The sequence below is a fragment of the Ictalurus punctatus genome, unplaced genomic scaffold (genome assembly GCF_001660625.3).
Source record: "Ictalurus punctatus breed USDA103 unplaced genomic scaffold, Coco_2.0 Super-Scaffold_100058, whole genome shotgun sequence".
Classification (NCBI taxonomy): Eukaryota; Metazoa; Chordata; class Actinopteri; order Siluriformes; family Ictaluridae; genus Ictalurus; species Ictalurus punctatus.
In genome coordinates, this window is record NW_026521089.1 from 393315 (window position 1) to 418998 (window position 25684).

The window sequence follows — 25684 nt, forward strand, 5'->3', positions numbered from 1 at the left end:
GGCTGTTGAGGATAGGTTTTCAGTACTGTGGAGCTTCACAAAAGTTTTTACCAAAAGTTGTTTTTTTTTCTGCATTGCTAATTGCATTTTTATTGTTGCTATTTAACACTGGTATTTACACACTGTTTTTTATTCCACTCATTTTCCTAATTGTTCTCCATATGTCCGATAGCTGGGTTTCTCTTCCAATTTTATTGCAGAATTGTCTCCAATATACACGTTTTGCTGATCTGATTGTTTTCTTACCTACTGCTTGCACCATTTTATAGTTAATCAAAGTTTCCTGTGTACGGTGAGCTTCGAGTTTCCTAAAAGCTTTATTTCTCTTTTTAATTGCTACAGTACAGCTCTCATCCCACCGTGGCACGCTTTTTCTTCGTTTACTTCCTATCTTTTTTGACATTGTTTCTTCATCTGGTCGTATAATGGCCGTGGTCACTTTTCCGTTCGTTTCTTCGACATCTGTTATATCCTTATTCGCTAATCCCACACGTTTCAGTCCGCTCTACGTTTGGAACATCTGCTGGTCGGCTTTCTCTAACTTCCACCATGGCGTTCTCGCTACCTACTGTTGAATGGTCTAAACCCTCCCGTGTGTTGATTCCTGCAATTTCAGTTGACGTTATTGTCAGATCGATAGCGCTTTCTGCATTATGTGAACTACAACACCACGTGTCCTTCCCGTCATTAAAACACATCAAATTTTTATCGTCTATAAATTCCTCGATCACTGATTCATTTATATCTGTATTCTTACTCCCTGTATTGTGCTGTGTGTGTGTGTGAGTTAAAATCCCCACACCGTACTAATTTCCCTCACGTCAACCCACATACTGCATTTGGAGTATCGGTGCTCTGTCTATTACGCGGATTGTAAAAGTTGAATATCGTTATACTGTCTTTTCCTGTCCGTATTTTGACTACCACAGATTCGTGTTCTTTCCCTTTATTGATTATATCTCACATCATTTCTTATAAAAGTTTCTACCCCCTCCACCTTTCCCCTTTCCCCAATCATTTCTGATTGTACACAGCAAATTTTAGCGTTATTTTTATACTCACAGTGTTAAAATTAACACTTATCAAGAGTTTATATAGGTCCACACTAAGTAGAGTTCAATTTACACTTTCAGTATTGTTTTTTTCCTACACTCTCATAGTGTTGAACAAGCACTGTAAGTGTTCACTGTTAGCACAATTGGTGTAGTTTTTTACTCCTCACAGGCTCCATTTACACTAAGAAAGTGTTGAATCTACACTAAATGTGTCAAAAGCTCAACCTAATGAGTTATTTTCTACACTAGTGTAATTAAATGTGATCTACACCCTGTCTGCCTAAAAATGCAGACCTTTAAAATGTGTGTACTCGTCAGTAAAAGAACAGATAACATCAGTTGCTGTATAAGGTTGAACTTTTATTTTCAACACAGTATCTTAGATGTAACAAACCAGCATGAATTGAGGTGCAATATATTCACCTCATAGTGAATATATTCATCTGACCCATTTGGACCCTGTAGATCAAAAGGCATGTAGAACTTCAAACTCCGGGCTTTTACAAGTTCACCCAAGTCACATACTGTCGGCTACAGCCACGCTACGCACATAATAACTTAAACTTTAACGAAGGATAGAAACTGTACGTGACTCTCGTGGCTTTGCATGCATCTCATTTGTAAGTCGCTTTGGATAAAAGCATCTGCTAAGTGAATAAATGTAAATGTACTAACATTTAACCTAGTTCAAAAGCTTTGCATGCAATTCCTTTACTCTGGGAGACTCACTTGTAAGACCAACGTCAATGTTGTAGATCGTAGTCTGCAGGAAGGTAAAGATGTTGACAAGGGCTTCCTCATATCACAGGTTGAACACATAGTGGACTTTGAAGAGTTCATCTATAGCACTCAAGGAGCTGGTTCCTGTGCAAGTGATGAGGTGCTTATCCACTACCACGTAGAATTTGTCAATCCTGCCCTTGATCCTTCCTAATGGTAGTAGATACGGCTGGAGGCCCTCCCTGGCACTGAGATGGCCTTCAATACTGGTGGATGACTAGAAAAAAAACCCAGCAACGCTAAAAACTAGATTAAAAATACAAAATACACCAATTACGACGTGCAATGACGAAATCCCTGAAATGTGGTCCTTGGCACATTCAGACACTGTGATGAAAAATGTGCTATAATCATAACTAGGAAACACAACAAACCTTAATTCAATATGTCCAAAATAACGCCAGTTCGTATCATTCTTTATGTATTACTGGACAACTTCATCAAAGGAATATTTCAACCAAAAAAGAAAGTTCTTATGTGACTTTCTTTCTTCATCTGAACACAAAGAATTTTCAAAGGAAATTCAAGTTCTGTGAGTCAATAGAATGCACGTGAATGGGTGCCATCTTTTTGAGATTCCAAAATGTACATTTAGACAGTGTCACAGTAATAAAAGAACAGTTATTCAAAGAGCTCACAAGCTGTACACTCACTACTTTACACCGTAGCAAAGTGTCATTTCTTCAGTGTTGTCACATGAAAAGATATAATCAAATATTTCCAAAAATGCGAGGGGTGTACTCACTTTTGTGAGATACTGTGTGTGTGTGTGTGTGTGTGTGTGTGTGTGTGTGTGTATATATATATATATATATATATATATATATATATATATATATATATATATATATAGAGAGAGAGAGAGAGAGAGAGAGAGAGAGAGAGAGAGAGAGAGAGAGAGAGAGAGTGTGTATCCACAAATAGGGAAGATTTCAATGATAAGGTCATGTCTACAATTATTAAATTACAAAAACAATTATCATGGACGGGATAAAAGGGATGATGGATGAAATGTATGTATGATGTAATAGCTCTTGCCCAGAAATCCGCTTCTAGAAAATTGCCGTTCCCGAGTTTGGACACACGGGGGCAGTCAAGCTCCATCCAGCACAACGCCGCCCGAAACAGAAGGTAGGTTTGAGCTATTTTACAGACACAGCTCATTACTGTGCATTGTATTGTTCGGACATAACCACAATTAACGGCTCATCTATAAAAACAAACATTACGTAATACTCATAGGTCTATACTTGTCATGAAAATGCAAAATGAATAACCAACCTTTCTAATGTGGATAAAAATAGAAAGCCGCGCACTTCATTTACACACACATACATATATACACACATTATTATTACTGTTCCTTCTCTCTGTACCACGTTCTAATACTTAAACTGCCCAAAAAAGAAAATTTGCTGTTTTCTGAGACGAGGAAGTGGCTCTTAAAAGAGCCTTTGTGTATATTAGACGGAGTTGTGGTTTAAGCGCGTTCTCCGCGAATACGGCGGGCCAGCTGAATATCCTTGGGCATGATGGTCACTCTCTTGGCGTGGATAGCGCACAGGTTGGTGTCCTCGAACAGACCGACCAGGTATGCCTCGCTCGCTTCCTGCAGGGCCATGACGGCCGAGCTCTGGAAACGCAAGTCGGTCTTGAAGTCCTGAGCGATTTCTCTCACCAGGCGCTGGAAGGGCAGCTTGCGGATGAGCAGCTCAGTAGACTTCTGATAACGGCGGATCTCCCTCAGAGCCACGGTGCCGGGCCTGTAGCGGTGAGGCTTCTTCACGCCGCCGGTAGCCGGCGCGCTCTTGCGGGCAGCCTTAGTGGCGAGCTGCTTCCTTGGCGCCTTGCCACCGGTGGACTTACGGGCGGTCTGCTTGGTTCTTGCCATAGCGTCGAGCTCTGCACTTCACGGGTAGAAAAATAGAATAAACGGCGGGCGCGAACGCGGCCTTTTTAAGCCATAACGCCGCCCTGCGCTGATTGGGCGTCTCGAACGCGCTCGTCTGCTATTCGATAGAACGTTTTACGTCACCTGTTGACTATTGGACCGTCTTCTCTGCCACCGTTCGAAACACAAGACGTCCGCCACTATTCTATTCTATTGGCACTCTCTCTAACACAAATGCTTTGTTCATTAGGAACACACACAACGCCGTCACAAACCATTTTCACTCCTCAGACTTCATTTAACCAGCACGCTAACTGCTATTGTTCTTATAATCATTACTTAAATATGGTATCAAATCCTGACTAGAAAATTATCGTCCTTTTTTATTTATAAATATGATGTCTTAGAAGTGCACTTTCACCCCTTAGATTTCATTTAAGCAAAAGGCTAACAACCACTATTATTATTACTATTTAACGTTAATTACATAATTATTAGCAGTATAACGCTTCTGTTTTCATTTCAAATGTGCTTTCTAGTGCACACTTTCAGTAGAAAAACGGGTGTAAAATTGCACTTTTTGAGCAGAGATGGTGGCTCTTAAAAGAGCCTTTGGGTACTGACAAAGCAGCAGTGGACGAGTTTACTTAGTCTTGACGGCCTTCTCGGTCTTTTTAGGCAGAAGCACAGCCTGAATGTTGGGCAGCACACCACCCTGAGCGATGGTCACTCCGCCGAGCAGTTTGTTCAGCTCCTCGTCGTTACGCACGGCGAGCTGCAAGTGGCGGGGAATGATACGAGTTTTCTTGTTGTCACGGGCGGCGTTACCGGCCAACTCCAGGATCTCAGCGGTCAGATACTCCAACACTGCGGCCAGGTAGACCGGAGCGCCGGCACCGACGCGCTCGGCATAGTTGCCTTTACGCAGAAGCCTGTGCACACGTCCCACGGGGAACTGAAGTCCAGCCCTGGATGAACGAGTCTTGGCCTTGGCTCTAGCCTTTCCGCCGGTTTTTCCTCTGCCACTCATCTTGATGCTCAAATCTGTTCGAACAACTCCGAAATAAACATTACACCCCGAGCTCTCCGTAATATAGACAAAACGGCCACTCTCTTATTCGCTAAGAACGCAATGGCAGATTAGCCAATCAAAAACAGGCCGTCGAATTCCAGCGTCACCCCTCCCACCCCTGTTTGTGCTTGTGTGTGTGTGTGAGTGAGAGAGAGAGAGCGCGCAAATGAAAACAGACAGAAGGGAATATTCATACAAAAGCACGAAGTAACAACTATATACTGAATTTATTTATTCTTATCATTAACATTGATTTATTATGTATCAATATGTTATCCTACATATTCTGTGATCGTTTTGGAGATCAGGAATGACGTTTAGGAATCACGATCAGGATTCTATTCTGCTGTACTAAAATCAGTATCAGCGTGTGGCTATGTGTACATGATATGTAGTAGATATGTGTATCCATACTATTGTATGTTTCTAATGTGTATTGCTTTGATTACATAAAGCTTGACTGAAAATGTTGCTCTTTAAAGGAAAATATGGGTGGCTCTTAAAAGAGCCGTTTAAGGAACAAAAGCATGAAAGAAACAAACGTCTTTACTTCTTTTTGGGTGCTGCCTTCTTCGCCTTTGCCGCTTTAGGCTTTGTGGTCTTGGGCTTGACAGCTTTCGCTTTCTTGGGGCTCTTGGCTGCCTTTTTAGGGGTCGCGAGCTTTTTCACCTTCTTCGGGCTCTTGGTGGGTTTCTTTGCGGCGGTAGCGGGCTTCTTCGCCTTCTTAGGAGACTTCTTGGCCGCGGCGGCGGGTTTCTTGGCCGCTACCTTCCTGGGCTTCTTAGTAGCGGCGGGCTTTTTGGCGGCGGGCTTTTTCGTTTTGGGCGCGGCTTTCTTGGCTTCGGTCTGCTTCTTGTTCATCTTGAAAGAGCCAGACGCGCCGGTCCCTTTGGTCTGCACCAGAGTGCCTTTAGTCACGAGACCCTTAACGGCGATCTTGACGCGGGAGTTGTTCTTCTCCACATCGTATCCGCCGGCAGCCAGCGCTTTCTTCAGAGCAGCGAGAGACACGCCGCTCCTCTCCTTAGACGAGGAAACGGCTTTGACGATCAGTTCGCCGACGCTAGGGCCGGCTTTTTTTGCTCTCGAAGCTGCTTTCTTCTTGGGCGCTTTGGCCGGCGCGGCGGCGGGAGCGGGTGCGACTTCTGCCATCTCTCTTGGAACTACGTAGAATACACGAGTCGTACGCTGTACGTTAGTGTGTAACACAGGAACCTCCCTCCTCGCGGCCGGGGGCTGGTCTTAAAAACAGATATGAGAGCGTTGTAGACTCAACTCGGGGCGCCGCTGAATGAATGCACGGACGCGGCGCGCGCTCAGATGTGTTTTCTCGTGGCATTTCTCGGTGAAAATCCCACTCGCAAAACGAGATTCAAAACGTTGAAGCACACGCTGAGCGAGGATGGGCTTTCTCGTTTCTCCCGTGGCCCGGCCTGGCCGACTAGAGAGCAACAGTCTCGCGTAGCGCACATGAAAGGCGCGGCGCGCGTTGTGCTCAAGCCGGCGGGCTGTGCATTTGGTGCGATGTGGTGTGTAAAAACGGGCGAAAAGCAGGCACGGCCGTCGTATGCGTTCTGGGCCGAGTTGAAGAGGAGCCTTGGGAACGAGCCTGATGTCTTGGCAGCTGTCGAGTGGTGTGTGTAGTATCGGAAGCAGAGCGCGTTGGGGGCCGTGTAAAGCACAGCGTGCCCGGCCTCCTCCTGGTTAGCTCGGTCGCTTCCTCCCTGACCCTAACGAGCACAGGCCTCGGCGCTACCCTAGCCCTTCTTCCTTCCACCCCGAGCTCGGCCCTAACGCTAACACCGCGAACCCCGAGCTGTGCTCTAACCCTAACACCATTAATCCCAACTCTGCTGTCACCCTAATGCCCTTTATCCCAGCTCCGCTATAGCATTGTGTGTGTGTGTGTGTGTGTGTGTGTGTGTGTGTGTGTGTTGTATTCCATGCTGCTAGAACATTCTTTTCAATGTCTATGTGCTACTAGAACATTCTTTTGAATGACTTTGTGCTAATGTCACATTAGTTCGAATAACTAGGTGCTACTACAACAGTATTTAGAATTATTATGCGCTTCTTGAACCTTACTTCGAATGACTACGTGCTACTACAACAGTTAGAACAGAGATGCCCAAACTAGGGCCCGTGGTGACTTTTGATTTGGCCCGCCATGCCATATGTGAGAAGGGGGGGAGGGGGAAATTTAATTGATGCTGATCTTCATTTCTAATTTAACATTTTTTTATTTATTTAATTTTGAGCTACAAAAAATGTAGAGAATAAGAATTAGAATTTTATTTAATGTACATGCGTCCTTCAAGGCCAGCATGCATTGCGACAGTCAACAAACAGGTAATAATGGAGAGATCCAGGCACTGGCACACAGACAAGAGGAAATTTAAAAAGGTTTGGCAAGATGACTTTTTATTTACTGAAATCAATTCAAAGGCAGTGTGTCTAGTTTGCAAACAGTCAGTTTCTGTTTTGAAAGAGTACAATATCCGTCATTATGAAACAAAACGTTCTTCAGCTTTCTCAAAGGACAGCGGCGAGGCATGAAACAGAAGGCTAATAAGCTCCTTGCTAAACTTCAATCTAAGCAGAGCGCGCTGCTACGTCCTTCATCAGCTCAAGAAAGTGCCACACGGGCCAGCTATCAGATTTCCTGTATTTTACATCAAGAACAGCTATGTGCCCAATCCATCGGGCTTGTGGATGTGATGCGTGACGTCGTCAAAATTGTGAATGATATATGCTCCAAGGCGCTCTCTCACCTGCAGTTCAAGGTACTGTTGGATGAGATGGATGCACAATATGGTGATGTGTTGTACCACCAGGAGGTTAGATGGCTGAGCAGGGGAAAAGTTGTCAGGAGATTTTTTGATCTGCGTGATGAGATCGGAGCTTTTCAGGAAAGCAAGATTGGTAGTATTCAAGAGCCCATGGATGAGAAATGGTTTTCTGACCTGGCTTTCCCGGTGGACGTCACAGAGCTGCTCAATGTTTTAAATGTTCAGCTCCAGGGAAAAGACCAGATTATCACCCAGCTTTTTTATCACGTTAGAGCCTTCAAACAAAAACTACTGCTGCTCAGAAGACATCTCTCAGCAGCTAACATTCACAATTATAATATTCACCATAGTTTTATGTGCAGTTATTGTTATTATTAATACTTATATTTAGTTAGCATTTATATCCAGTGGTGTCAGCTTTGGGTTTTTTTGTTAATCAAGCTGATAAATTTTGTGTCAAAGTTCTCTTAAATTATCATGATTTAATTTCCTTGTTTTGTCAGTTATTTATTCTATTTGCCTCCCTCTCTCTTCTTTCACTCCCCGTCTCACACTGTTCCTCTCTCTCTCATCTCCACATCCAGGAAATTTAGCCCATTTTCCCTGTTTTAGAGAGGCAGGCATGATGAAAGAGAAGGTACCAGAGTATGATGCTGTTTTCAGCAACCTTTTCCAGGAGTTTGACAGTCGCTTTGAGGACTTCAGACACAATGCTTCTGACTTTGAGTGGTTTGTTCAACCCTTCACCATCAGTGTGGACACAGTCAGTGATGATCTACAGATGGAACCAATTGAGCTTCAGTGTGATTCAGAACTCAAACACAAGTTCAGGTCCCTTCCCTTGACAGACCTCTACAAATGTGTCCCAGCAAACAGGTACAGATGGGCAAACAGGCACAAGTGATGCTGTCTCTGTCTGGCAGTACCTACCACTGTGAACAGACTTTCAGTCTGATGAACTTAAACAAGTGTAAACTGAGATGCAAAGTAACTGACTCTCACCACCATAATATCCTGACTTTGACAGTAAGTCCACTGCATCCCAATTTGGAAAAACGTTTGAAAAATAAGGACCAGCTTCATGTGTCTCATTAGAGGTCACTGATATTGCAGGCATGTGGCTGTATTGCTTATAGCTTGAATAGTTGTATGAGGTATTGAACATGTATTATAAATGGGATTGGTTCTATGTTTTAATTATACTGTAAGTTTCATTGAACTATAGAACTCTGAAAATAAAACTGCATTAGTGAAGCAGATACAGACTAATGTTTTCTATTAATTTATTTATTTGTAAATATTATGAAATGATAGAGAACCATGGCAACTTTAATTTTAATATAATACAGTTTGGTATAATGCAACATTTACTTTTGGCCCACAGCCCTCAATCAAGTTTGATTTTTGGCCCTTCACAGGAAAAAGTTTGGGCACCCCTTATGTAGAATGATTATGTGCTAGTAGAAAACCATTTTCAACTATTGAAAATGGTTTCATTTCAATGGTTTATTGAAAATGGTTTTCAACTGTTGCTACAATCTTAATACGAATAACTTTGTGCTGCTAAAATCCCATTTTGCATTGCTCAGATTATACAACCCCCGAAACCGTGCTACAACCCTGTTTAGATTTACTCATCTCTGCATTTAGCAGATTGCTAGAATTACCCAAAAGCCTGAACATCCGCGGAAGTGCAGCGCTTCAGAAGTCCCCCTCCCTCTCTCACACACACACACACAGCGAGAGAGAAAGCGAAAGAGAGGAAATTACTCTTTGTATGAAACGTGGGTGGCTCTTAAAAGAGCCGTTGGGTTGATGAAGACGGCGGTAACGCGCTTCACTTGGAGCTGGTGTACTTGGTGACGGCTTTTGTACCCTCGGACACGGCGTGCTTGGCCAGCTCGCCGGGAAGCAACAGGCGCACGGCGGTCTGGATCTCCCTGGAGGTGATAGTGGAACGCTTGTTGTAATGAGCCAGACGAGAAGACTCACCGGCGATGCGCTCAAAAATATCATTCACGAAGGAGTTCATGATGCCCATGGCCTTGGATGAGATGCCGGTATCAGGGTGCACCTGCTTCAAGACCTTGTACACGTAGATGGCGTAGCTCTCCTTCCGGGACTTTCTGCGCTTCTTGCCTCCTTTGCCGGCCGTCTTGGTCACGGCTTTCTTTGATCCCTTCTTGGGCGCGGTCTTGGCTGGATCGGGCATGATGCTACTTCTCGAATAAACGAACAGTAAATGACTGGCGCCCGCCTCGCGCCCGCTCTATTTACAGATCCACATGTTAATGACGAACAGACAAGACACCTTTTTTTGATTGGCCAAAATTCGATACCTCTTCCTGCATGGCCCCTCCTACTGCACTCTGCTTCCTCCCTCCTTCCATACCTCCTCCTCGTCCTCCTCGTTTCTCTTCCCGCCCTTGTACTTTCAGGACAACGTGCACTATGAAAAAACAATTGACTTGCGAAAAAACCGTTTTATATTATATATGCATGTGTGCGTGTGTATGAGAGAGAGAAATATAGAAGTGAGTTTCTACTAAAATCATCTTTTAAATCGTTTTATAATGTTGATATATTATATTGATTTATAGTTTATAATATTGAACACTGCATATACGTAATTTATTACAAAAAATACAAATAGATCTACCACTTACGCTACTCCTGTACAGCGTTTGATGCCTTATGCTTCATAAAAGAAACAGCTCTTTTTCTAGACATGTGGGTGGCTCTTAAAAGAGCCGTTGTATTCGCGTCGTTCGGTGTTTGAGCGTTTAACCACCGAAGCCGTACAGGGTGCGTCCCTGGCGTTTCAGAGCGTACACCACATCCATGGCGGTCACGGTCTTTCTCTTGGCATGCTCGGTGTAGGTGACGGCGTCGCGGATCACGTTCTCCAGAAACACTTTCAGCACACCGCGAGTCTCTTCATAGATCAGACCAGAAATACGCTTTACACCACCACGGCGAGCCAGACGGCGAATAGCCGGCTTCGTGATCCCCTGGATGTTATCGCGAAGTACCTTGCGGTGACGCTTAGCGCCTCCTTTGCCGAGTCCTTTACCACCCTTGCTTTTTTTTTTTTTAATGCGTTTTATTGAAATTATACAAAATTTACAATCTTACACAAGTCATATTCAGAAAGAAAGGGAGAGAAAAAACTTACATAGTCAAAGTACAATTACACGCAAATATTGTCCCACACTGAAGAGTCTTTAAACCAAGATGTGCTGCTTTTAAGTCTTCTTAGCTCTTTTTGAATGTCCTTGAATACAACATCACTGGATATAAACGTTTGATTTATAGTCATTCTGGACCTTGTTTTCCAGAGTTTAGATTTAGTCAAACATATTATGAACCAAATGAAGTCATGCTGAGTCTTGCTACAATTTTCTTTAAAAATGCCATAGAAAATTGAGTTCATATTTATTTCTATATTGAGACCAATGATTTTTAATTTAGCCCATGTTTCTTTAGCGCGATAACACTCTAACAGGAAATGTTCGAGTGTTTCCTCTTCATTACAATTAGGCATCGGGCATTTACTGGTTTTTACAAAACAGCTCCATTTTACAACCGCTCTTACTGGGAGCCTTCTTACAGCGACTAACCAAGTTGTATCTCTCAGGTGTTCAGATAGGATTTTATTCTGTAAATTTTGGAGACATTCTTTGTTTTGGTCTTCCTCCAAATTCCTGAAAGCCACAGGGTTACTATAAACTCGATCAACAATTAAAAGATATATTTCTTTGCTCGAGTCTTTCACCCAATCGATGTTTAGATCTTTAAATTTGTTAGTGAAGTCGGAAAACATCAGTTTATAATACGGAATACCTTTCCTCGATGGACCTTTTTTAGATTTCCAGTTAGAGATGTTCCCTATCCATTCGGTTTGCCTGGCAATACCACTCGCGATGATTTTGCACACTGCTATTTTAGTTTTTAAGGATATATCGACAGCCCCAAGGCCTCCCAGTTCCCTTCTCTTAAAAAGGAGCTCACGTTTTGTAACCTCACGAGTCGTATCCCATATGAAATTACAGCATATTTTATGAAGTCTTTTTACCCAAACTTCTGTCGGAGGTAAGATGCATGATAAAAACAGTATTTTTGATAATAGAAAAGTTTTAATAATATTTATTTTAGTTTTATAACTTAGATTACATGATTTCCATTTATCAATTTCATCTTGTATTATTTCTTCTTTTTTTGACCAGTTATGGTCGACACAGCCATTATTATCTATATATATACCTAAAACCTTTAATTGCTGAACTTCTGGGACATCTATGGGAAATTTGTTTTTTTCATTTCCAATCCAGACACATTCCGTTTTAGCTTTATTTAAGGAGGCTCCAGAGACTTGCTCATACTCGCTAAAATATTCAAAGATGATGTCTAGTTCTTGTTTAGATTTCACAAATACAGTTATGTCATCAGCATAAGCAGAGATCACGACTCTGTTCTTTCCTATTTGAAGACCTTTAAGTCTATGATCATCTTGGATTTTTTGTACAAGTGGGTTTATAGATAAAATATATAGGGCTGCACTCAGAGGGCACCCTTGCTTTACACCCCGCATAACTTCAAATGGTTCAGTCAAAGAACCGTTAACATTTACTTCAACCGTCGATTTAACATAAAGGCATTTAATCATGTTTATGAAATTTTCAGGGAATTGATACAGTTTTAAAATCTCCCACAAATAGTCTCTTGAGATATAATCAAATGCTTTTCTTTGGTCCAAAGCCACAATGTAAAAACTGTCACCATTTTTATCAAAAACTAGTTCTCTTAATGTGTTCAAGTTGTCCCACATAAATCTTCCCTTTATTGCACATGTTTGTTGTTTAGCTATTATTACATCCAAATAGTCACTCATCCTGTTCATAATGGTCTTTGCAAAAATCTTATAATCGACATTCATTAGGGTGAGATGTCTCCAGTTGTTGATATCACACATTTCACCCTTTTTATACAACAAGGATAAAATGCCTTCATAGAACGAGTCATGCATGTAACCTCTAGCGATCCCATCATTAAAGGCTTGCGTTAATAATTTAGCCAAATCTATGGCGCATGCATGATAAAAATCAGACGGGAGACCATCTTTCCCTGGAGACTTTTTTAGATTTAATTGTTTAATGGCATCAACAACCTCAGCCTCTTTTATTTCCTCACCTAAGCTCTTGGAAGGCGGGTCAACACTATTTTTTACATTCAAAAAGGTTTTTAGGAGTTTATTATCTATTTCAATTGAGTTGTACATGTTTGAACAAAGGATCCGAACAGCATCTCTGACGTCTTTAGGATTTTTTACTATAGTTCCATTATCTGTTTTAATGGCTTCGATATATTGGGCTTCTTTCCTTTTATTAAATAGTGAAATTGCTTTTGTTTGATTTAGAAGTTCATCGGAAATTATTCCTGCTCGGACTTGAATGTTCAGTAAAAACTCATTATTTAAAGTTTCTATCTCTTTTTTCAAATCCTTTAAGTTGTTTTCCTCACTTTCATCTCTTGTATTTTTCAGTTTTAGGTTTATATATTGTGTCATAATTGTATTGTACTTCTTATTTTTTTCTTTATTAAAACATAGACATTTGTATTTAAGAAATTTTTTAATCTGGATCTTAAAAACTTCCCACAAATCACAATAATTGGTCGTGAGGATATCTAAAGTTTTAATCCTATTAATTTCTTCCTTTAATTCTATAATCAATAAAGGACTTTTCAAGATTTGTGTGTTTAATTTCCAATAGTTTCTTCTTTCTTCATTTTTAAGTCTCATGCCACATATAACTGTCAAGTGGTCCGACTCAACCAAGAGTTTTGTTGTATAAAATTTTGCCTCAAAATTATTATTAATATATATCCTGTCAATCCTAGTTTTACATGTTTTATCAAACCTTGTAAAGTCCACTTTCTCTGGATATAATGTCCTAAATATGTCGGTGAAATGCTGTTCATTCATTATAGATTTAAGGACACCACCTTCTCTCCTAATTTTACATATTTGGGAAGAAATTTTATCATTATCATCTGTGATTGTATTAAAATCACCGCATACAATGGTATAGAAACCGACGCACAGGAGCATTTTAAGCTTTTTAAAAAGCCGGATTTTACCAACAGTATCCTGTGCTGTGTATACATTTATTACTCTAATTTTTTTTGTGCAATAAAACACATCTATAAACATTAATCGACCAGGAATTATTTCACGACTCTTAATTATTTTAAATTTATTGTTATAAAATAAGGTCGCAATACCATCAGCTTTACTTTCGCCTATTGAAAAGATTGAAGGACCTTTGATCCATAGACTTTGAGCGTCCTGTACGTCTGCAAAACTGCTTAATCTGGTCTCTTGTATACATAAAATATCAACATGTTCACCACTCAATATATTTAACTTTTTTACTTGATTAATTTTTGCCTGAATCCCTCTAACATTACATGTGGCAACAGTTAAATTTGAAAAAACCATAAAAATTAAGAGAAGGATCTTCTCCGATAGATATTATTGCGTGTCCATTAGTCCACATTTTCTCAACATTATCCACATCATTTAACCTTAATTCCTGCAGACATATATCACATTTCTTTTTAAATGATATAGGAATTGAAGTTAAAATCAAAGACATTGTGTCATAAAAAAGGGAAGAAAAGTAGGCGATATACATCATTCCTTAACCTTTTTTGCATTGTCAACATTTCCAGGAGAATTCCTCTTTCGCCTTTGGCGTTTATATGGATAGTCTAAAGTGTTTTTACCTTTCGCCAGCGTGGGAGTGTCCGCAGTGTCACCTGTGTTGTCGGCGATTGTCTGAGTTGTTCCACTTTCACCAGCTGGATTTGATGACTCCTCTCGGCCCTGTAGGCTTCCTGCAGGTGTAGAAATGATCTGGGTCGCTCCGGTCTCTCCCTCTGAGCACGTAGGCTCCTCTGGGGCTTGTAGACCTCCTTCCGGGGTTGAGCCGATCCGAGTCTCGCCGACTTCTACAGCTGATAGCGCAGGAAACTCCGATGCTTGCCGTCTCTCCACAGACGAAAGACTGGGCGGAGATGCTCCGCTGCTTCCAGCAGGTACTTCCGGTGTCTTCCGTCTCCCTTCCGGGGTCAGAGATTCGGCGCTGCTCTCAGAGTCCTCGCTGTCTTCGCTGTCGCTGGTATCGGTGCTGCTTGAGTCACTCCCAGATGTCGAGTCGTCCTCACTTGCGTGTAGTTTATTTTCTTCCCAGTTGTTATCCTCTTTATCGTTTGTTTTGGTCTCTGTGTTATGTGCGTTTTGTGTTGCATTCTGGTCAATGTCTTTTTGATTTTTCGGCATTCTTAGTTTATAGCTGTAAGAATTTGGGCATTGAAAATATATATGCCCAGTTTCATTACATAAATTACATACTTGTGTATTTCTACAACTCTTTCCTTTGTGGCCAAAGCTTCCGCATTTCCAGCACTTTGTTTTCTCACAGTCCTTTGCCTGATGGTCGGAATCGTTACATATAAAACATCGCTTTGTTTGGCCGGGGTATGTAATCGTTCCATTGTATGGTCCCATGGAAATGGAGTTTGGTATCTGGAATATACTTCCGTCGTGGTTTTTCTTGAGTTTTATTTTATATCTCCTGACTCCATACCATATCCCGAACTGGTCCAGCGGCTTGTCAACAGGGTTCAGTATCTCACCAAACCTTAAGAGGTATTGTTCTACATCCGAGTCAGCGATTCTCCCAGTCCAAAACTTTACTACAATGCTCTTTATGTCTTGGGGAGCTGATGTAGTCATCTCCCAGTTTTTCCAGAATTCACTTCCTGTATTATTATTAAAAATTTGAGAAAATGTTTGAAGTGCCTGTTCTTTGGTAAAACATATTTCATACTCTTTTCTGTTAGGCATTGCAATAAAAGAGTATACATCTGTAGTCGATATCCATTGACTACTTAAAAGGTTTACTCCGACTTCAGACCTGTCTGGCGCTTCTCCTTCTCCACTGTAACGTAGTCTGACCCAGTGCCTCCCCGCCGACGGCGAGGAGGCCACACGGGGTGACATACCGAACCCCGGGTGGCGATAATTATCACCTCGTTAAAGGTGTTTTTGTTGTTGATGTTGTTGTCGTTAAAGTCTTTAGTTTCAAATTACGAACGAGGGTACCACTTGCAAAAAGAGAGTATTAATTACCACCCTTGCCTCTTCCAGACATGATGCTGCTCCCGAAGTCAAGTCACTCAATAGACGTTCTCGAGCAGCGCCCACCTATTTATCCACACTCGACAGGACCTAGTTGAGAACAGGCGAGGAGGCGGGCCTTACACCAACGGTCACACAATAGCTCTCTTTTTCGAAAACAATCACTAGGCACTGCTTTTCACCTGCTAACGTCTTCTTCTTCCCCATTCTATCTCTCTCTCTCTAAATGCACACACACAGATACAAAACATTATCAGTATTATCAGTACTAATGTTTTGGTTCCATTAGTAGCAGCAGTAGTAGTAGTAGTAGTAGTAGTAGTACAACATAATAGTCAGGAACTTTGGGTAAAACATACATAGTAAAGCATACAGCCAAACACTCATCAGCGTAAGGAGGTTAGAAAAAGCTATCTGTGTTTGTACAACATTGACATTACTGTTTCAAACACAAGACGTTCCTTTTGAGCACGTCCTTGGACTCGAGGCCCGTATATACTACAGTCCTACGTCCACTGCAACTACAGGTCACACATAGCAGCACAAGCCTTTATTAGTAGGCCCAGCATTCAGCAGATCAGCACCAATGTCTGTGTTCACTTTGAAGCCAGTCCACATTCTACCACACAAGTACTTCACTAACTTACAAGCACCACAGAAAGGAATGCAAACACAACTATCAGGCCTTGCTTTATCAGCTCTCGCAAATGCACGATATAATGGACTCTTGAAGGTCGAAATTAGCTACATTGTCTCAAACCCTCAACTTATTCTTAAAAAGTGTCACTCACAAGGAAAGCATATGCACTTCGACAGTTGTGCAAGAGAAACTAACATAACAAACATCACACACAAGTAGGAATACAAAGTCAGCCTTCACACTGTCTAATCACTGGCCTTCTCTTTTCCCATACGCACTGTGTTTGAACCTAAATGTCATGCATCAACCAAAACTGCACCTCCAGAATGACAGCTGAGTTTAAGATTGGCAAAATATGTCGCAGCAGTTGCATTCGTCAACGTCAAACCATGAGCAATTAAGTAGTGCCAATGAGATAGTTACAGCAATGTGTAATGTCCAATAAGCTCAAAAAGAATCGGACACTTTATTCTACTTGGCCAATCAAACACAATTATGAACTGGGATTCTGATAGTTGTGCGCCTTTAACTCACTGTGTAGGAAAATGAGGTCAGCTATATAGACAACACCTTTCATTACGTATTTAATTACTTTGATTGACGTCATTACTAGTATCAGTAGTAGTAGTACAATACCTACAACCTACCTTCTGTTTTAGGCGGCGTCGTGTGTTGTGCCGGATGGGACATGACTGCCCTCGTGTGGCCAAACTCGGGAACGGCAATTTCCCAAAAATTGCAGTATTCTGTTATTAAGCTTTTAAGGGCGGTGTTCAGAAGTCTATATTTGTAGTAGTTAGAAAACAGTGGGGTAAGAAGTAGTAAATGCTATGAAAACTAACTCTCTCTCTTAATGTAGCTAGTTCGGTCTCTCTAAGCGGAGCAAAACACTCTAAACATTGATCTGATCGATCGATCGATCTCTATCGATCTCTCTCTCTCTCTCTCTCTCTCTCTCTCGCTCTCTATCACATCTCTCACCCCATACCCCCTCTCACTCCCACACACTGGGGCAGTGGTGGCTTAGCGGTTAATGCTCTTGCTTACTGATCAGTAGGTTGGGGGTTCAATCCCCAGCACTGTCAAGCTGCCCATTGAGCAAGGTCCTTAACCCTCTCTGCTCCTGGGGTGCCATATCATGACCCTGCACTCTGACCCCAGCCTCCTGACATGTTGGAGTATGTGAAGAAAACAATTTCACTGTATATGTGACCAGTAAAGACTCATTATATAGACTTATACATGACTTTTTTAATTCTAAAAAAGCTGCTAAACTAATAATTATGTGCAGATGTAAAAAAAAAAAAAAATGCTAAACACATTCTCTATTTGTGTGTGTGTGTTTTTTTGTACTGTATGTGTATTTCATCAGTGTTGCTATGAGCTTATTTCTCGTAGTAGCAATCTTCTTATAGCCTAGGCCATCTTTATGTAGAGCAACAATTCTTTTTTTCAGATCCTCAGAGAGTTCTTTGCCATGAGGTGCCATGTTGAACTTCCAGTGACCAGTATGAGGGAGTGTGAGAGCGATGACACCAAATTTAACACACCTGCTCCCCATTCACACCTGAGACCTTGTAACACTAACAAGTCACATGATACCGGGGAGGGAAAATGGCTAATTGGGCCCAATTTTGACATTTTCACTTAGGGGTGTAATCACTTTTGTTGCCAGCGGTTTAGACATTAATGGCTGTGTGTCGAGTTATTTTGAGGGGATGGCAAATTTACACTGTTACGCAAGCTGTACACTCACTACTTTACATTGTAGCACAGTGTCTTTTCTTTAGTGCTGTCTCATGAAAAGATATAATCAAATATTTTCAAAAATGTGAGGGGTGTACTCACTTTTGTGAGATACTGTAGAAGGGGAAAATAAGAGAAAGAAAGTGAAAAAAACCTCAGTCTTCCACGCACGCTCTCACCAACACGTTTCACTCGCTCCACTGTACTCACGCATGCACACACACACACACACACACACACACACACACACACACACACACACACACACACACACACACACGCACACACACACACAGGGAGACAGAGAGAGAGAGAGAGAGAGAGAGAGAGAGAGAGAGAGAGAGAAATGAAGGGAACTCTATTTAGTTTTACATATTAAGTTAAATCCAAAGTTAATAATGTTTAATAAATCTGTCACCACCCTGAAGTTGTTTATTTTCATACCAGAGTGTGCAGAAGAATTTCTTATTTTATTAAAGAATGACACATCATACTTTTTCGCAGTTTATAGTCATGTCTAATGTTACAGAACACCTGTGAGACAAGTTAGTTTCTGTTATCCCTTACATTATAGCAGCTATAGACAGTCATTCATGCACCACCTTCTATTTTTTCTCTCCCCCAAAGTTAATAAGAATAATGCAGCCCTCCATTCTAAAGAATTTCCCATGAAAGGAAAATAAAATGAAATAAAAACCTTCCTAATTAAACCCTTCTGTGCTTCATACTGTGTCACTATTCATCCATCCATCCATCTTCAACCGCTTACTCCTTTTCAGGGTCACGGGGAACCTGGAGCCTATCCCAAGGAGCATCGGGCACAGGGCGGGGTACACCCTGGACAGGGTGCCAGTCCATCGCAGGGCACTGTGTCACTATTCCTTCTAAGAAATAGACGGATTCCCCATTGACTGGAGGGAAGATGAGAAAATTTATTATGTAGTTAAGTTACTATGTAGTTACTGTATAGCACACACACACACACACACACACACACACACACACACACACACACACACACACACACACACACACACAGAGAGAGAGAGAGAGAGAGAGAGAGAGAGAGAGAGAGAGAGAGACATACTGCAGTATTCTAATATCTATCCATGTCCTTGTATAAGTTTTAATTATAGGATTAACGTGTTACAGTGAGAGCATTCATTTAAACCTGCAATTTGGCATGTAGCCAGAACTACTTTCAGTAAGTAGTCATTTATTCCATGTAAATTTACATGTCAGAATTACACAATTTATACAATTAAAAATGTCCTTGCCAATCAGATAAAGATCTGCAGTAACATATTTTACCTACATTTTCTGCAATAAGTTTGTTTAAATGTTGCTGAGTCATACTTCAGTAAAATAAAGTGTACAATACTAAATGAGCAATACTACAGTGAACTTATGAGTGACTATTTAAGCATTAATTAATGTCATTTAAAATATTTCACAATATATTTATTAAGTCTTAAAGTGCTTTATAATTATGTATATTACATAAAGAACAGTTTTACTGGAATGTTGTAATGCCTCATTAGAGTTGTAAATATATACAAATATTTGTTACCAAATTGCAAAGCCTTATATTCAGCAAGCTTTTTAAAATGTTAATAAAATTCTATAATAAACTCTTACTCATTTAGGCCGATATTTTTATATAAATTATTTTTTTAAATATTTCACCTAGGGTTGTTGTTGACCAAGGAGTTACCGATGTGAATCTCAGCACCATTTATCCATTCTGAACAGCGGTCCTCTCTGTTAGTGACGATTACACTGCTAATATCATACACCGCCAACAATCCACCCTCCACCATGGGTTATACTGAGGATTTGTAGCAGTGCATGAGTTGAAATTCATGTTAGATGCTCTGTTGTCATCGATAGCAAAGTAAGCAGGATAATTGTTAGTGTAAAGAAGATTGTATTGTTATTCCTCCTAAGGCCACATCGACTGGAGGGGAGAAGAGAACATATTTATTCATTCATTTATCTTACACAAAATTTTATTTTCATTAATAGTTTACACACAGACACACACACACACACACATGCACACGCACGCACGCACACACACACACACACACACACACACACACACACACACACACACACACACACACACACACACACAGACAGTCGGGACCAAAAGTCTGAGAGCACTAGTGGAAAATGTTTCTATTTTGCATTTTTTTATTATTTAATTTTAGAATTTTCATTCGAAATTGTATTATTGATTACAACTTCAGTAAAAAAAGAAAAAAAAAAGTAGAACCTTTAAAATATTTACAAGAGATTCAGAGTTTCTTAATGTTTACAGTTGCAGAATTTAAAAAAAAAAATATCCAAAATATTAAACATTTACTTTCTTTGTTTTAAATATTAAAAAATTCTAAAACCTATTTATTTCAAAATGTAAAAGAGAAAAAAAATCCAGATTTTCAATGTGATCTCAGACATGTGTGTGTGTGTGTGTGTGTGTGTGTGTGTGTGTGTGTGTGTCTCTGTGTGTGTGTGTGTGTGTGTGTGTGTGTGTGCGTGCGTGTGTGTATTTCTGTATTCTACTATAGAATCGACTGCAATGAGAAAATGCATATCCCTGCGCAAAAAATATATACATTATAGGAACATTTGATAGGTTGTGTTTTTAATCTATAAAAGGTATTTTGCCTTTTTAAATGATGACAATTTACAAGTGATATTAAATCAATCATAGTGTACTGTAAAACGAGATTTTTTAAAATACTTGAAATTAGTTTGATACTTGAAATCAGAGTTTCAAGTAAAAGAAAAAGCATGGGCCTCTGTGAATTCTCCATTTCCTGCTTAACTAGAAAGATACCAACTTTAGACAATTTACAAGAGCACTCAAGGATTAAAAAGAAAATAGCCAATTGAGGAAGCAATGTACCATTCACCACTTAATAATCAGAATTTAACTGTGCACATCAAATTATATGAAGAGCATCATATAACAAATATATCATTCATTGTGCCAAAATAAAGGCACAGTTTAGAGAGATTTCTTACCTCCTTCGACATAGATCAGAAAGTCCTCTCTTTGACCCTTTAAACTCTGACCTGTCCACTTGGTGTATCACTAAATGATTATTTAGTTTCTTTAAAAGGCAAATGCACTTTGTGTTCTTCAAATGCAAATAAGTTTGACTCAAATGACAGTCTACAGCAAAGTTTAAAAAAAACATGAAGCAAAAAGCTTCCATTTACATTTTATACATACATAAATATATACATATATAATATAGGTATAGGTTTTATCCAGTGAGATAATTGATTTATGAATCAATCAATGTCTGATTCAAAAAAACTGTTGTACAAATGTGTGAGGCAAAAGCAAAAAATGTCAGGCTAAAACTGATGTGACGGATCATCCAGCGTTCCCTTTAGTCATCTGATGATACATTTATTATAGATTCTCCTTCAAACATTGTTTAATTGACTTTCAGAGTTAAGAGGTTTTCATTTTTGGCAATGAGACACAGAATCATTACTGTGACAAAACATTAATAACTTCTCCATTTGAACTGTTAAAATGTGCAGATTCATTGTATTTCAATATGAAACTGTTCTCAAAAAATATTAGACACCAGGATAATATTCATTAATAATAGCACCTAATATTCATTAGTATTGAATTTATTAAAACACTGTGCTATTCTATCACACACCTTTGAATCATGTTAATCATGTAAATTTAAATACTATAGTTATAGTACCTGTCAGTGCCAACATCCCCACAAGATTTCATAATGTAATGGGTTTACATTAATACTACATGAATCGATCACGCTCACTTTATATAATTCAATCTTGTAATTAGAAACTTGTGTAAATTAAGCTTAGCATAAGCAGTGTAATCGTGTTTTGATGAGAAATTTAATATTTCTTTGTAAACTATAAATAATATTTTTTCTCAAATCTAGTCTACCGCATGTTCCATGTTTTGTTGAAACTTTGTAATTGTAAAGCAACATTGGTTATGAGTAAGGAGCTATATAAATTACACATATCATTATTATTATTATTGTTATTGTTATTATTAATAATAATAATATTTATTTATAATTTATAATTAAACATATATTATATTATATTTATAGTTATTTATAATAATTAATAATAATAATAATAATAATAATAATGTATTTATTTATTTATTTATTATATATTTTAACTGTTGAAACATATGTAATTAAATGGTGACTTCGATGGTGTTAACACTGTATACAGTGCCTTGAATCCAGTTTCAGGTGTTTTGGAGTTCTTAAAAATAGTATTTTGAATACATTTTGCATTAGGCTACTCAAAGCAGCTGGAGTGCCGATCTTATTTGCTTTTGCAGGATGTGTTTGAAAAAGAACTTAACTAATTTGTGTGGCAGCTGTGCAATGCATAAAATCATGCAGATACAGGTAAGTATTTCAGTAAGCTTCAGTTAATATTCACACAAACATCAGAATCTCAGTGATCTCAGTGATGATGGTATGAATGTTGGTGCCAGACGAGCTGGTTTGAGAATTTTAGAGGCTGATCTGGGATTTTCACAGACAGCAATCTCTTGAGTTTACACAGAATGGTGGAGAAAAACAAACACCTTGTTGATGACAGAGGACAGAGGAGAATGGACAGACTGGTTCGAGCTGACAGAAAGGCTATGGTAATGATAATTCTTTACAAGTGTGGGGAGCAGATAACCCTCTTGCAACATACAATACGTCTAACCAAATGAGGTGGATAAGTTACAACCATATTAGGTTCCACTCCTGTCTGTGAGCCAAGAACAGGAACCTGAGGCTAGAGTGGGTGTGGACTCACTGGAACTGGACAGTTGAAGCATGGAAAAACATTGCCTGATTTTGATGAATCTTGATTTCTGTTGTGACATGTAGATGATAGGGTCAGACACTGGCATCAGCAGCATGAACCTGCCTTGTGTCAACAGTCCAGACTGCTGCTGGTGGTATAACGGTGTGTAGAATGTTTTCTTTCTATTATGTGATCCTATGTGAACCTTTGCTTTCGGCATATGGTGTGAACCCCTTGGTCAGAAATAACCGAAACTAAACATTTTCCCTGTTTTTACTGTTGATCAGTCGTGCACATAGGCTTGTAAGAATTTTAGCTCATTTCTCAGTACAGAACAGCTTCAACTCTGGAATGCTGGTGATTTTCCTGACATGACCTGCTTGTTTGCGATCCTTCCACAACATTTCTATTTTATTAAGGTCAGGACATTGACTTGGCAAATTCTGAAACATGAATTTTATTCTCTTTTAACCATACTTTGGTGGACCCTTATGTGCTTTTTGTGCTTAGGGTTGTTGGCCTGCTGCATGACCCCTGTCCAAGGACATGCATGGTAGGCTGATTGGCATGTCCAAAGTGTCTGTAGTGTAGGAATGGGTGTGTGAATGTGTATGCGAGTGTGCCTTGCGATGGACTGGTACCCTGTCCAGGGTGTACCCTGTCCTGTGCCCTATGATCTCTGGGATAGGCTCAAGGTTCCTGTATGATAGGAGATGTAGAAAATGGAAGGGGGTGGATGGAAATCAGAGTGAAATTTTATTATCCTGAGTATCCAGTTACACAAATGGAGAGGTGAGTTTAGATTTGGCTAAATAAATCATACAATCTAGAAACAAACAAGTGGGATATCATCAGTGGTTGATTTTAGACACAATCATTCCTGATATTATTAATAATACTGCTGTTGGTTTGAGTTGAGCACTGACAATCAAATTAAAAGAAGATGAAGCCAGCATTTAATGGTTTGGGGTTGTTGTTTTTTTTTTTTTTTGTTTTTTTTTTGTTTTTACAGTGAAGTGATAAGTAGAAATCCTCAGAGACTGCTACAGTGTCCTCCCAGGAATCCATGGCTAATCATAGGCTGAAGTGTTTCAGAGACATTCTGGACACTGTGTAATGAGAATTTCTTTATTGAGTCTTAGTTACAGATTATTGAATATGTTGCATGTTAAATAAGATTCTGATACTAACAATGGGAAATGTTGATTTAAGAGAATGGAATGCTCTGAACCTTGATGAGCCAAATAAGATAAGGTGTAAAATCATGTAAAAAAAAAAAAAATGTTCACATATTATATAAATTAGAAAATCCCATAATTGTCATAAATAAATAAATAAATTAAAATCCCATTGATATTTGGTAATGTGCTGTACTGAGAATCATCATTCTACAAACATTGGAAACTCTCAGGCAGGTAAGTGTTTAAGGGAAGGAACAAAGTTTAAAGTGAACACATTTATGCCAGTGAGTAAAACCTCATTCTTACATGATCTCAGCACTTTCTGTGTTTTAAACATGCTTCCAACCATACAAAAATTCATCATGACTGATGACTGATTGGCTGGGAGGTGACAAGGATTCTGAGTATTGTTCAATAAAGCTGATGATATATCTGCAGTGAAAACTGTAAAGGTGTACAGATGAATGAGCAGTTCTTACAACCAGGATAATCGGAGTGTTTTGTTTTCTACTATATTAACCTAAATTCTCACTATCCCAGAAAAGCTACTGAATATACTTTATCTACTCAATAATATTTGTGAGAGAAACCTAACTAGCATTATTCTACCAGTAAATCTAGCTATTGTTTTAAACTCAAACCGAGGTATAACTATGCTAAACCCAGAAATCAAGAGGAATGTTTAATACATCAATCACATAGTACATATAACAGGGTCTGTACAGATGCTTCATAATGAAATTCCAGGACTTTCAAGCACTTTTCAAATACTGTGTATGCTTTTGTTTTCACAGACTACACAAGAGATGTCATTCAAACATATTCTTTATTTCTTCTTTTTAAATTCCCAAAAATTTTTATTAATAATAATAATTTTAAAAAACACAGCCAATTTTAATATAGCTCCTTTTCCCAGCCGTGATGGACTAAATTTGTATTTCCCAGGCACTGATTCATCTTCACTATAATGTTAAAATACTCCAAGTGAGTGACAGGAGCACTGTGTCCACACGTTTCTAGATGATGTCATGCACTAATTAGCATATTCATTACATCATTACATCGTATTTTCATTCTGCCTAAAGTCAGCCCTTTACAGCCAAATTCCCAATAAAGCTGTTTTCATTTACGTATTTTTTCTGTTTCTGTTGTCAGACAACAGGACGAGTATGAAATAGTGACTGAACCACGGCCCAATAAGAGACTACATGTTCACCAGCAGTCACTTTCAAACCTTTTCCAAGCTGCTGATCTGCACTGCTAACATTCAGATTTTATAACCGTGACGTCATCTGACTAAACCACCACACACATAACTTAAAGACAACGAGTGCACTGTGATTTCGTGCTATATTTCCATGTAAAATAATCTCTCAGAGAGAAAGTTAGAAGTGAATGAATGTGCTGCTCCTCTCTGCCCCTCACTGAACAGAGTAGCCGCAGAGAGAGGCGTGTCTCCGGGGGGAAAGCAGGACCTCACACTCACCGGGCAGTACT

The 25684-nt window shown here is 39.6% G+C and overlaps 4 protein-coding genes across 4 annotated transcripts; all 4 read right to left on the reverse strand.

Annotated features, from left to right (window-relative positions):
* Positions 1 to 2815: 2815 nt before the first annotated feature.
* LOC108262500 (histone H3.v1) lies at positions 2816 to 15818 on the reverse strand. The gene is made up of 2 exons (XM_053679010.1): positions 14374 to 15818; positions 2816 to 3737 (listed from the first exon to the last, which is right to left on the reverse strand). Exons 1-2 carry the CDS (start codon positions 15650 to 15652, stop codon positions 3316 to 3318), a joined length of 1701 nt encoding a protein of 566 aa, XP_053534985.1. The 5' UTR covers positions 15653 to 15818; the 3' UTR covers positions 2816 to 3315.
* LOC108262281 (histone H2A) lies at positions 4328 to 4878 on the reverse strand. The gene has a single exon (XM_017462830.3). The coding sequence runs from the start codon at positions 4754 to 4756 to the stop codon at positions 4370 to 4372; it is 387 nt and encodes a 128-aa protein (XP_017318319.1). The 5' UTR covers positions 4757 to 4878; the 3' UTR covers positions 4328 to 4369.
* LOC128630610 (histone H1-like) lies at positions 5005 to 6392 on the reverse strand. The gene has a single exon (XM_053679012.1). The coding sequence runs from the start codon at positions 5948 to 5950 to the stop codon at positions 5345 to 5347; it is 606 nt and encodes a 201-aa protein (XP_053534987.1). The 5' UTR covers positions 5951 to 6392; the 3' UTR covers positions 5005 to 5344.
* On the reverse strand, positions 7706 to 9944 carry LOC128630618 (histone H2B-like). Its single transcript, XM_053679019.1, has one exon. It carries the CDS (start codon positions 9797 to 9799, stop codon positions 9425 to 9427), a length of 375 nt encoding a protein of 124 aa, XP_053534994.1. The 5' UTR covers positions 9800 to 9944; the 3' UTR covers positions 7706 to 9424.
* Positions 15819 to 25684: the final 9866 nt, after the last annotated feature.